Genomic DNA, 13,564 nt, shown 5'->3' with positions numbered 1-13,564 from the left:
TCCCCAACCCAAGCTAACAGTATAAACTTGGAATTAAGGTCTATACCCTCAATAATTGCTAATTGCTATGCTATCACATTGGAAGCTCCTTTGGTGGAATTAGAAAAATGATCAAAAAACCAGACAAGTCCCATTCCCAGAGAACATTCATCAGCAATCACCTATCAACTAGTCGTTATTAAAAGGCTGAAGAGAAAGTACAGTGACACAATCATTCACCAATATCAATTCAGATCTCTTGTTGCAACATAGCCATGATAGAGATTAATTACACATACGAGTGGATGAAAATGGGACTTCAAAAAAGATTATATACTCAGCTATGTTAGGTGGACCAAAAGTGGGCAAAGAATGATAGGACAAACTAGAACATCAGTTTAAAATGGCAGCCTACTTAGTGGATATTGAGAATTGCAGTACCAGACAAGCTAGATGTTCTTTCTTGGCAGCAAAGAACAAAGGGTTCCAAACAGGAGCACACTTTGCAAATGGCAACTAGAACATCAAAGGATTATTGCTCCTACACTTTCCACACATATATATGTAATGTACATTTACATATATATGCAAATTTTGAGCACACTAAAGCTATGCATGGCATTGTATCACAGTAAGTTAATGAGCAAGAATTTATGGAATGCCTCTTTCACAGCCCAGAACTTTGGAGCTTTGAGAGGTAGGTTAGAAGAATTAAGATAAAATAACTGCTCTCAAGAAGTTATATTCTAACTAGGAGAAAGACAGGCAAAAATACCATGGCTCCAAGCCATCATGTATCACTTTCAAAATGGGAGGATAAGGTGAAGAAGAATTACATTCTGTATAACTGTGTAACAGTAGTAGTTACCTGCAGCAATCAATGAGAAACCAGCTGCACTAGGGTAACCAATCAGTCCAAAATAGCCATGCAGAGATTTTTTTTTTTTAAGATTTTATTTATTTATTTGACAGAGATCGCAAGAAGGCAGAGAGAGAGGAGGAAGCAGGCTCCCCGCTGAGCAGAGAGCCCACGGGGCTCGATCCCAGGACACTGGGATCATGACCTGAGCTAAAGGCAGAAGCTTTAACCCACTAAGCCACCCAGGTGCCCTGCCATGCAGAGATTTTAAAAACCATATTGTCATTAGAACAATGGAACAAGGCTCAAAAGAAGATGAGGGTCTCATGCTAAATCTAAACAGGAAGGATGACTGCTAAAATAGCTTTCAGTTAAGATTTAAAATTTAACAAAATGGACAAAATGTCCAGGATACAAGGAAAAATTATTTGTCACAGCAAAAATGAAGAAGATCACAGCATGAATGAGAAAAGACAACCAAAAGATGCCAACACTGAGGTTATTTACATGTTGGAATTATCTTATAAGAATTTTGAAGTCACAATCATAAAAACGCTTCAACAAATAATTAGATAGCCTTGAAACATCACAGAAAATCTCACTGAAAAAAGGCAAGATATAAAAGGAACCAAATGGAAATCACATAACTAGAAAATACAGTAACTTAAATTCTTAAAAACTCACTGGAAGGACTCAATAGCAGAATGAGTATGATGGAGAGAAGAATCAACTAACTTAAAGGCAGAATAAGAATTCAGGCAAAGTGAAGAGAGAAAACAAACTGGAAAAAAAAAGATAAGCAAAACTTCAGGGACCTGAGATATAGTAATAAAAGAGCCAACATTCATATCATCAAAGTCTCAGAAGAGGAGAGAGAGTGAGAATGGAAAAAATATGTGAAAAAAAATAAAGACTGAAAACATACACCAACAGGGGGCACCTGGGTGGCTCTGTGCTTAAGCCTCTGCCTTCAGCTCAGGTCATGATCTCAGGGTCCTGGGATCGAGTCCCGCATCGGGCTCTCTGCTCTTCGGGGAGCCTGCTTCCTCCTCTCTCTCTGCCTCTGCCTGCCTCTCTGCCCACTTGTGATCTCTCTCTGTCAAATAAATAAAATCTTTAAAAAAAAAAAAAAATACACCAACATACCAAAAAGCTAAGTGAATGCCAAATAGGATAAACTCAAAGAAATTCATTTGATTATGAATTCATTTAATTAATTCATTTAATTATGAGCATCTCATAATTAAAATTTTGAAAACGAGAGACAAAGAAAAAACTCTTGAAAGCAACCAGAGAGTAAAAATCTAGAGGGGAAAAAAGAATTCAAAGGCAGATTTTTCCATTGAAACCATGGAAAACCAAAAGGAAATGACAATATTTTTCAAGTGCTAAAAGAAAAGAACTATCAACCCTTAATTCTATATTCAGCAAAAATATCCTTCAGAAGCGAAGAGGAAATGAAGACCTTCTCAAAGGAAAACTAAGAGAATTAATCACCCAAAGACCTACCCTTTAAAAATGGTTAAAGGAGTCTCCCCAAATAACAAAGAAATGTAACAGGAAAAGCCTTAAAAACTGGTAAAAATGAAGCAAGAATGAATGAATGAATGAATGAGTGAATGAACAACTATGTCTTCATGATGGTGGAACCACAAAATATAATTCCATTTGATGTGATCCTCAGCGCATGTACAGAAGTACTCAAGACGATTACGTTTAAAAAGTAGGAAGATAAAAAGAACCTAAATGCAAGTAAGATTTCTATATGTCACTTGACGTGGTAAAACACTGATATCAGCAGATGATAGTAAATTATGTATATTGTAAAATATGTATATTGTAATACCTGGAGCAACCACTAAAAACTACACGAAGTCATAGACTTAAAAAACTTTATTATAAATACATCAAAATGGAGGCGCCTGGGCAGCTCAGTCGGTTCAGGTCATGATCCCAGGGTCAAGGGATGGAGCCCTGTGTCCAGCTCCCTGCTGAGTAGGGAAGCCTGCTTCTCCTGTTCCCCCTGCAGTTCCACCTGCTCATGCTCTCTCTCTCCGTGTGTCAAATAAATAAATAAAATCTAAAAAATAAAAATAAATACATCAAAATGGAATCCTTAAAATGTTCATTTATCCAGAAAAAGTAAATAAAAGAAAAATAAAAGAATGAAAAACATATGGAACAAATAAAAATCAAACAATAAGATGGCAGATTTAAGTCATAGCAATAATTTACCTAAAGATATTAAATAAAGGCAGATTGGCAGGTGGATTTAAAAAAATGCAATTGAACAATACACTGTGTGCGATAAACTCATTTTAAATATAACATAGACGGGTTGAAACTGAAATGCCTAAAAGAGATATGCCATACAAATGTTAATCAAAGCAGAAGTGGCCATATTAATATGATATTCATCTGATATTTAAATATCAGATAAAATAAATTTCAGACCAAAGAAACTTGCTAGAAACAAAGAGAGACATTAATAAAGATAAAAGGATAAATCCACCAAGAAAACATAATGATCCTGAATGTGCGCAAGCCAATTTCACCTATAATGTTTCTGCCAATACCTTCAAAATTCATTTTTGCAAGCTCCTTCTTAAATGTGGTTGATGCTAAACATCCTTTTGTCTTTCCTCCTTTATCCTCTTTTCCCCATCACTGTCCTGACTTCCTATTTCTATTAATTCTGAAATCTCAGACTGAAATCTCCATCATTTTTTTTAAAGATTTATTTATTTATTTATTTATTTATTGGACAGACAGAGATCACAAGTAGGCAGAGAGGCAGGCAGAGAGAGAGAGAGGACGAAGCAGGCTTCCCGCCGAGGAGAAAGCCCGATGTGGGGCTCGATCCCAGGACCCTGAGATCATGACCTGAGCCGAAGGCAGAGGCTTTAACCCACTGAGCCACCCAGGTGCCCCGAAATCTCCATCAATTTTATCAGATTTTGTGACTCTTCCATTCCAGCGTTTTTGACATAAAACCCTCAGCACTATTCCTGGTGTGGTGACTCTACACAAGTTCACGTTTTCCTTTCACAATACCTCCTCACTGGTCTCTACTCTTCCCAGTCCAAGTTACCTGTCCTAAGTGCAGCACTAAAATAACTATTATTGCCTCCCAAACAAAACACCTGTCCTGAATTATCAGGTTTTCTGAACTTTGCCCACAAACTCTCACTGCTCCATTTGTTCCAGTCCAGCTGGATCCAATGGTCCCTGAAAAGGCCTCCATGCTTTTCTGTCTTTGTAGCTCACTGACCAGAATGCCCTTCTTCCATTTCCATCTAGAAAAATACCTTCCAAGGCTCTCCATCATGAAGGCGGTATTTAGCAGGCATTGAGCATGAAATGTCATCCTCCTCACCAGACATACATATTTTTTTTTAATCTTCATAAGAGATTGCACCTTCCTTATGGCACTTACATATTCTGCCCTATCTCTATTGATTTGCATCTTTGACTTATCTCCCCTGAACAGTAAGTTCCCAAAGACACCAATATCATCTTTATCTTTGTACCCTGCACAGCCACCCTCCAACAGTGCCAAGTAAAGTGCACTGTGCATATTAAAGCTTTTTTCTTAAAAGATTTTATTTATTTATTTGACAGAGAGATTACAAGTATGCAGAGAGGCCGGCGGGGGGGGGGGGGGGGGGGGGCCGGCCCAAGCAGGCCCCCTGCTGAGCAGAGCACCTGATGCAGGGCTTGATCCCAGAACCCTGAGACCATGACCTGAGCCGAAGGCAGAGGCTTAATCCACTGAGCTACTCAGGCACCCCCATATTAAAGCTTTAATAAATATTTGTTGAATAGTTTAAGACCCAACCTTCTTTCTACCAAAATATTTCTTCCCTCTTCATCACAGCTTTGAATTTTTATCATTCAAACCTAAAACATTACTATTAAACTCTTTATCTGTCCTAGAACATAAATGATTCTATGTACAAGAAAGTAGTTTCCTTATTATGCAAAGCAAAATATACATAAATGCATTTATAGTATATATATGCACTTGTATAAACCTTACATGTACATAATTTATAGATGTCTGTTTAGATTTTCAAATAACATTCTTAGTAAGATCTCATAAATATTGACATTGAAAAGTTGGGTTAAGGGATTAAATACATCCTTAAAATAACTGATTTAAGCTTTCTTGGTTTTTTAACTATAAAAATTGTTTATCCAAGCAACATGAATAGAAAGAGACCTGAAGTATTAGAAAGAATACACTTTTATCTAGCTTGTATGCTGAGTTTTCACTGACCAGAGGCCCCTCCTCAGTTGGTTTCCACAGCTGCTTGCCCTTGCCCAGACCACCTCCATCTGCAACACTGTGTGCCCAGGAAACAAAATCAGTTATAGTACTGACCCAAGCAAAATGTGATTTTGAAAATGCAGCACATATTTAAAATGTGTGGTGGATCCCAAAACCATGATCATGTTTTACTCTAACACTCAATACTATGTAGAACACTACTGCTATCCATTACTGCAATTAACTGTACACATAATTATTTTTTACTGCTAATTTTACACCAGTGAATTTCCATTTCAAGAAAAACATTAGCATTTGTTTCTAATTAAATATTTATTGCTTATGTTTTACAGACCCGACATCAGGTTCTTCTTTAGACTGGGCTTACAACCTGGGCATCAAACACACATTTGCCTTTGAACTCCGAGATAAAGGCAAATTTGGTTTTCTCCTTCCAGAGTCTCTGATAAAGCCAACCTGTAAAGAGACCTTGCTAGCTGTTAAATTTATTGCCAAGTATATCCTCAAGCATGCTTCCTAAAGAAGTGGCCTCGGTTTGGAGTGAGACAATTAATCCTTTTTTGTGCCTTTTACCAGAAAGTCAATCTTCAATTATCCTGAAATATAAGGTTACACATTACGTGAATAGGTCCCTCTCTTGCTCAGTTAAATCCTATGTTATTTCTTTTTGCTTTTATTTACTCTTAATAGCATCTTAACAAATAGCTTTAAGTGAAAGCTTTCAACTTCCTTTCTTTGCTCCAAATGAAGTTCAAACCCAGCAAAAAGTATATTTTGAGTATTTCAAAACATGATATACAGTTGGTCACAGAAAAGAAATGAGAGCCTTAGGTTTCTCCAGAATCAGATTTTCCATATGGCTTCATCATTTCATGTACTTATATAATAAAATAAACTGTATTCCAAAATGCATCTTCTGTTTTTTGATAAACTATACTCTCCACATTTCTCTATTAGCATTAATAATCAAGCATTAATGTGTCTCATGCAGTCTGTTAATAAGAAATAGTATCTTCAATTCAAAAACATACTTTGCCTGCATATATATTTCTTTTTAACAGAAGGAGACATTGTTTATATCTTCGCAATAGCAAAAGGATGTCCTAACAGGAAATAAAGTGGTTCATATAGAGATGAATCTCAGTGCTTCAAACAATTAATCCAGTTCTCTTCAACATGACATACATTAAATTCAAAATAGTTTAATTTAACCTGCCATAATCCAAGGAAACTACCTGCCAAAACATTTCTTGGTAGTTACTGACACAGCCAAGACAGTCTGGTCACATGTGAGCCCTGCCCTCATAATGGATGGGAAATAAAACCTGGAAGTGTAGTACAAGTGTAAGAGAAAAAGTCATGTTGACCAAGGACAATCAGAGTAACTTAAACTTTTATATTGCTTATAGTCCTGTTGTTTAAGATAGAGTTACAAAATATCTCCCCCTACCCTGCCTCCAGCACCATGATTTTTCAATACCTCATCATATGACTCCAGCAGTATCTACATTCTAGAATTTGAGGGACAAGTAAAGAGTTCCTTGACTTCCTATAAACTGACTTCTCATAACACTGAACAAAATTTTTGAAGATCCTCCATGATCCTGAGAAACCAGGTATACAGATAATCTGGGACATTCTTCATTAATCCTATAGGAGGTCCTAAAAAGAAAGAATGCCATCAAATCTACAATGTGGTGAATATTTCTGATAGCTATGATGTAGGTAAAAGTTTCCTGTGCAAAAAAAAAAAAAAAAAAAAAAAAAAAAAAGTTTCTCATGCAAAACTGTCTAGAGGAAACCAACATAAACTAACAAAATTGCTTTACAGGTATGGGGGGAAAGGTGACAAGAGTCAAGAAAGTAAAAGGCAAAACGGTGCTTACGAGATTACATTGCCTCTTATTATAAAACATAGTATCTATACCTAAATATTTAGTATTCAAAACTGGCTCAGAAAATGGGAATGTAAATTCATTCCATCAAACTTACCATATGGCAATTATTCACTCATTCACACTTACTCAACTGAGAAAAGACCAAGAGAAATTTTAACCTTAAAATTTACATAAATAGTTCTAATTCCAGTGGGTCTTTAGAAGGAGGAGGTAAAATAGATAATCCCAACTGTTGACTATCTTCTGTGTTCATCCATTATTTAGATTATAAAAGACACAAAAGTTTTATATACCATTTTATTTCAGTTATTATGTAGTTTAATATTTCTTTTCTCAATCAGAGAAAAATTACTTGAGTGGCTAAAAATAAAAAATCCTAATAAGACCATTCTTTATGGTAATTAATATCTTTTGCATGACATCTCAGAGTATTTGCTTAACTACATATGAATTGTAAAAATATGTGAAGAAACATATATTAAAATTTTAAAACTAAAACATCATTTTACTTATGGAAAAGTTTGAGTAGTCAGTGCTGTAATTCTTCTCTTGTCATTTCTTATTTATCAGTAAGAGGATTTTGTACCCAAATTACAAGTTGAGATATCTCTTACAATATTCCTGACAATATGTCTCACCAAGAAAATCTTCTAAATCTTCGTTCCTTTTCTAGTTTTAACTCAAGAGACACTGTTTAGTATTTTGAAAATTTATTATTTAATGGCATTGGTCTAGTGGCTAAGACCTACATCTCCATTATATGAGGAAATGAAGCATCTCACGGGATTATTTTCACTAATGTAAATAAATAAGTTTCCAGTAGACTTATGACTCCAAACTGCTTTTAAAATGTATCAGAGGTTCCCTCCCCACATCCTACACAATGTATATCTTCTATAACTATGTAAGTGCTCACTGGCTAAATAAACTTTAGCTTTATTGACAAGAGTTTCTGTTTTTCATTTAAAACAAACATCTATGCCTGATTTTCTTTGGATAAAAAAAAAATTAATCCCAGAGAAACTTAGATCACTGAGAATACACAAGTTCTCTCTGTTGTCAGACTCTCCCCCAGCACCTTGTACTCATAAAAGAATTTAAATGATTTTGGTCATTCCAAATGGATGGATGTTGGGCTTTCCTGAACATGGGAAAAGATCATGGACAGACGACTCTTCTTGATTCCACTGCATGGTTCTCTCAGTATTATAAACTAATCTCCTACTGTTAATATAGAATATGTATTGATTCCAAAAATTTGCAGTGAAATGTGGTAGTATTAAACTGATATTGGTTTCCCAAGATACAAATAATACAAAGCAGCAGCAGTAAGCAATCTTAGTTGAACACTCATTTATTTGAGCAACTATAAGAAACAATGGGGTCCAGAAACTGTGCCTGACTTTAAAAACTTCCAGTTGTCCTCTAAAATCTATTACTCTTCTTCCGTAGTAATAGATCTCCTAATTCTGAACTGGCACATAGTCACTCAAACAAAATCTTAAATTCAAAACTTCCCTTTCAAAATGAGATGGCTCTTGAACTGCTCTGGCCAGTAAGTTGGAAGAACAAACATCAGGTGGCAAAGTCTAAGCAGCTAACTTCAAAGACCTCTGGTATATATATTTTGGTCCTTCTTCTCCATCCCTCTTTCTTTCAGACTGAAATACAATTGTGATGACTGATACTAAGCAATCATCTTGAACCATAAAATGCTCTCAAGAACTGAAGCAAAAAACATGACAGTAGAAGCCTATGCTCATGACAATTAGCATAACAGTTCTAGATGTCCTGGGTGGAAATCTTGGAGAGTAATGCTATGTTATATAAAATTATGGGACTAGAAATCAGAAAGTTCGGATGAGAATTCTGATATCCAGTAAGACACAATCACCCTTTGCCTGCCTTGCTTATCTTCTAGATATTTGTTAGTATTTGAAATAATAAATGCTCACCAAGGTAAGCCACTAATTTCCATTTTGTTTGTATTTGGGACAAAGCACACTTATCTTAAAGAGAGCTGGGTTAGGTGGTTTCTATTTGAGATAGGTGTTTGGGTGGCACAAAAACAACGGCACAACTGCTGCTCTCAAATGTGGTTCTTCCCCAAGGCCCTGCTACCATGAGAAGCAAAGTGACATGCACATGTGTGTATATACATTTTCCTATATGCAAATAGATTTCAACAAATTTTTACAGTCTAAAGGTCACTGATCCTCAAATGCAAATATTAAGAACAACAGAAAACAAAATCCAACATAATTTGAAAAAATATTTGCATACATCAAAGTAAGTATTAACTTCAACTGAGGAAAGTCAGAGTTTGTGTAGTAATTTGCTTCTTTTTTGTTGTTTGTTACTATGAATTTTTGTTTGTTTAGTAATATTCAGAAGAAATATATAAAATACCTATTACATTTCCAATTACCAGAATCAAGAAAATTAAATATCCTGAAATTTAACAAAATTATTAAAGCCTGCCAAGTTATTTGTTATGTGGAAGTCCAGGGACCTAGTGGAGAAGTTCCAGCATATAAGTGGAGCAAAAACATTTCAGTCAGGACACACTGGAGAGAGTAAGAGGAACAGTTTTACTTTACCCATAACACCTCTCCTGCAGGGTGGCACAGCTCAATCCACAAAATCAAGACAGGGCGTACAAGCTTAAGAATTCTGCCACTAGAGGGAGCAAGAAGTGTGGAACAGGCAAATCCACAGGAGGTCCGAAAAAAACTCAGAATCTCTAGCAAGACTGAAAGAAGGTATTTCTTCTCCAAGGTCAACAGAGACTAGAGGAAGTAATTGCTACTTCAAATGTGAAGACAGCAACATAAGATTTCAAGGAACATGAAAAATCAAACAGGACAGTACCAAAGGGTAACAATAATTATTTTCCAATAACTGACCCCAAAGACATGGAGACCTGCAATCTACCAGATAATTCAAAATAGCTATTTTAAGGAAGCTCAATGAGCTACAATAAAATGCAGAAAGATAATCCCCCTGCAAAAAAAACAGGAAAACACTACATGAACAAAATGAGAAGTTTAACGAAGAGATAGATATCATAAAAACAGAACCTAAAAGAAATTCTGGAGTGGGAGAAAACAACAAAGCAAATGAAAAATGCAATAGGGAGCATCAATAGAACAGACCAAGCAGAAGAAAAAAGTCCATGAAATAAAGACAGGAACTTTGAAATCATCTATCCAGAGGAAAAAGATTTTTTAATGAATGAAAAGAGTGAAGAAAGCCAATGTGAAGAAAGCCAATGTGAATTATGGGATATCATCAAGAGAAGCAACTTGCAAATTACTGGAGTAGCAGAAAAGGAAAGGGAGAAAGAGGCAGAACGCTTATTTAAAGAAATAATGCCTGAGAACATCCCAAATATGGGGAGAGATTTGCCCATTCAAGTTCATGAAGCTCATAGGTCCCCAAATAAATTCAACTCTAAAGACATTCCCGAAAACATATTATAATAAAACTGGCAAAAATCAAAGACAAACACAGAACCAAAAAAATAGCAAAAAGAAAGAAGCTTATCATTTATAAGGGAATCCCCATAAGTCTATCAGCAGATTTATCCACAGAAAACTTATAGACCAGGAGCAAACAGGATGATATATTCAGAATGCTGAAAGAAAACAACGCCAACCAACTTTATCCAATTAAGTTTTCCCTCAAAAATGAAGAAGAGACCAAAATTTCCCCAGAAAAACAAAAGCTGAGGGAGTTCATCACCACTAGGTCTGCCTTATAAGAAATGCTAAAGGAGTCCTTGAAGTTGAAATGAAGTTGAAATGAAAGGACTCTATCAGTAACATGAAAACATGTAAAAATATACAACACACTGGTAAAAGTAAGTATATAATCAAAACCATAATACTCTGAAATCGTGTTATATTAACCACTTAACTCTAGTTTTTTAAAAAAAGGTTAAAGACAAAAGTATTAAAAATAACTACAGCTATAGTAATTTGTTAATAAATATATTATATAAAAAGAGGCAAATTATGACATCAAAATCATACAAGATGGGGAGAAAGGGAGTAGAGTTTTTGTGTGCTATTGAATGTACATTGTTATCACTGTAAAAGAGACTGTTATATCTATAAGATATTTTATGTAATCTTCCCGGTAACCACAAAGCAAAAATCTTTCAGTATACATGAAAGATAACAAGAAAGAACCAAGGCATACCACTATGGAAAATCATGAATTTGCAAAGGAAAACAGCAAGAGAGGAAGAAAGGAACAAGGGAACCATAATAAAGCCAAAAAAAATAACAGTAAGATGGCATCAGTAAATACTTATCAAAAATTACTCTAAGTGTAAATAAAGTCTCCAATCAAAAGACACAGAACAGACAAAAAAAAATTAATCATATGCTGCTAATAATAGACTCATCTCAGGTTTAAGGACACACAGAGGTTCAGAGTGAAGGAACAGAAAAAGTTATTCCATGCAAATGGAAACCATTTAATTCAAAATGGATTAAAGACTTAAACGTAAGACCTGCAACCGTAAAAATCCTGGAAGAAAACATAGGATAAAGTCTCCCTGACACTGGTCTTAGCAATGATTTTTTGGATATGACACCAAAAGCACAGCAACAAAAGCAAAATAAATAAGTAGAACTACATCAAACTAGAAATCCCGTAGGTAGAGGCAAAGGAATAATCAACAAAATGAAAAGACAACCTATGGAATGGGAGAAAACATTTACAAACCACCTATTTGATAAGGGGTTAACAACCAAATATATAAGGAACTCATATAATCAACAGAAAAAAAAAAAAGGCAATCCAATTAGACTGAGAACCTGAACAGACATTTTCCAAAGACATACAAATGGCTAATTAGTACACGAAAAGATGCTCAGTACCACCAATTATCAGGGAAATGCAAACTGAAGCTACAGTGACCTATCACTTCACACCTGTCAAAAGGATAAGAGATAACAAGGGTTGGCAAAGATTTGGAAAAAAGGGAATCCTTGGGCACTACTCATAGAAATTGGTACAGCCACTGTAATAATACAGAGTCCTCAAAAAAAATAAAAATAGAGCTGCCATATGATCCAGTAATCCCACTTCTTGGTATATATCTAAACGAAATGAAATCAAGATCTCAAAGAGAAATCTGTAGTCCCATGTTCACTGCAGCATTATTCACAATAGCTAAGACATGGAAACAACCTAAATATCCATCTATGGAGGAAAAGATAAAGAAGATGTGAGATACATATAATGTGGGTATGTGTATAAAAAAATATGTGTGTGAAACATGCATGTTTATATGTAACATATGTAACATGAATGTCATTGTAATGGTATCACATACATACATACATATACACTAGGATATCACTCAGCCTTGAGAAAGAAGGCAATCACTATTTTGAAAACCCAAATGATCCTTGAGGGCATTACTCTAAGTGAAATAAGACAGACAGAAAAAGACAAATACTGTATGATAATACTTATATGTAAAATCTAAAAAAGCCAAACTCTCCGAAACAGCAGAATAGTGGCTACCAGACTGAGGATGGGGAAACAGGGAAATGTTCATCAAAAGGTACAAACTTCCAGCTGAAAGATGAATAAATTCTGGGGCTCTAATATAGAGCATGATGACAACAGTTAACAACACTGTATCATATACATGAAAGTTACTAAGAGAATAAATTTTAAATGTTCTCACCACACACACACACACACAAATGGTAGTTAGGTGAGGTGACAGAGGTGTTAACTCTATTGTGGTAATCATTTCACAATATATACATGTATCAAATAGGCAGGGTGTACACCTTAAACTTACACAATGTTTATATTATTATAACTGAATAAAACTGAGGAGAAGAAAAGAAAAAACTATGCAGCCCTTACAGATGCTGTGAAATTTTCAACTGCATGTATTATAATATTTTGAAGCAACTTTACATATTCTCCCTGAAAAAAATGGACCTACTGAAATGGGAGAAGAAGCAGTATCACTTAGGGAAGAAAGAACTTACAGGAAATAACTTAAATTCAGATTATCTCTAATTACAGAAGACACCTCTATTCATTCAACTAGTGACATGCAGAAAATTATGACTGGAAGTCCAATTAGGAGTAACAAATATATGCAACCTTCCAAATTAAAAGCCACAATAAAGGAAGGCTGGTGGTCCAGTTGGTTAAAGCACCCCACTTTAGGTTATGACTCAGGTCGTGATCTCAGGGTCATGAGAGTGAGCCCCGCGTTGGACTCCACACTCTCCACGAAGTATGCTTAAAACACTCTCCCTCTCCTTCTGCCCCACCCTTGTTCATTCCCTCTCTCTCTCAAATAAATAAATCTTTTTTAAAAAATATTTTTAAGGGGCGCCTGGGTGGCTCAGTGGGTTAAAGCCTCTGCCTTCGGCTCAGGTCATGATCCCAGGGTCCTGGGATCGAGCCCCGCATCGGGCTCTCTGCTCCGCAGGGAGCCTGCTTCCTCCTCTCTCTCTCTCTCTGCCTGCCTCTCTGCCTACTTGTGATCTCTGT

The 13,564-nt window shown here is 35.6% G+C and overlaps 1 protein-coding gene across 2 annotated transcripts in view; it reads left to right on the top strand.

Annotated features, from left to right (window-relative positions):
• LOC111151528 (carboxypeptidase A3) overlaps nucleotides 1-6,037 on the top strand; it is a 34,856-nt gene extending 28,819 nt beyond the window's left edge. The window contains exon 11 of one of the 2 annotated variants that reach the window (XM_022509595.1): nucleotides 5,462-6,037. In XM_022509595.1, coding sequence (XP_022365303.1) covers nucleotides 5,462-5,649 — 188 coding nt within the window. In that variant the 3' untranslated portion in view covers nucleotides 5,650-6,037. The remainder of the gene's footprint in view (nucleotides 1-5,461) is intronic. The other variant, XM_022509586.1, reaches the window with a different exon arrangement.
• Nucleotides 6,038-13,564: the final 7,527 nt, after the last annotated feature.

The sequence above is a fragment of the Enhydra lutris genome, unplaced genomic scaffold (assembly GCF_002288905.1).
Source record: "Enhydra lutris kenyoni isolate GAN:26980312 unplaced genomic scaffold, ASM228890v2 scaffoldscaffold2, whole genome shotgun sequence".
Classification (NCBI taxonomy): Eukaryota; Metazoa; Chordata; class Mammalia; order Carnivora; family Mustelidae; genus Enhydra; species Enhydra lutris.
The sequence above is the reverse complement of the archived record's forward strand: the minus strand, read 5'-3'. Positions and strand labels throughout refer to the sequence as shown.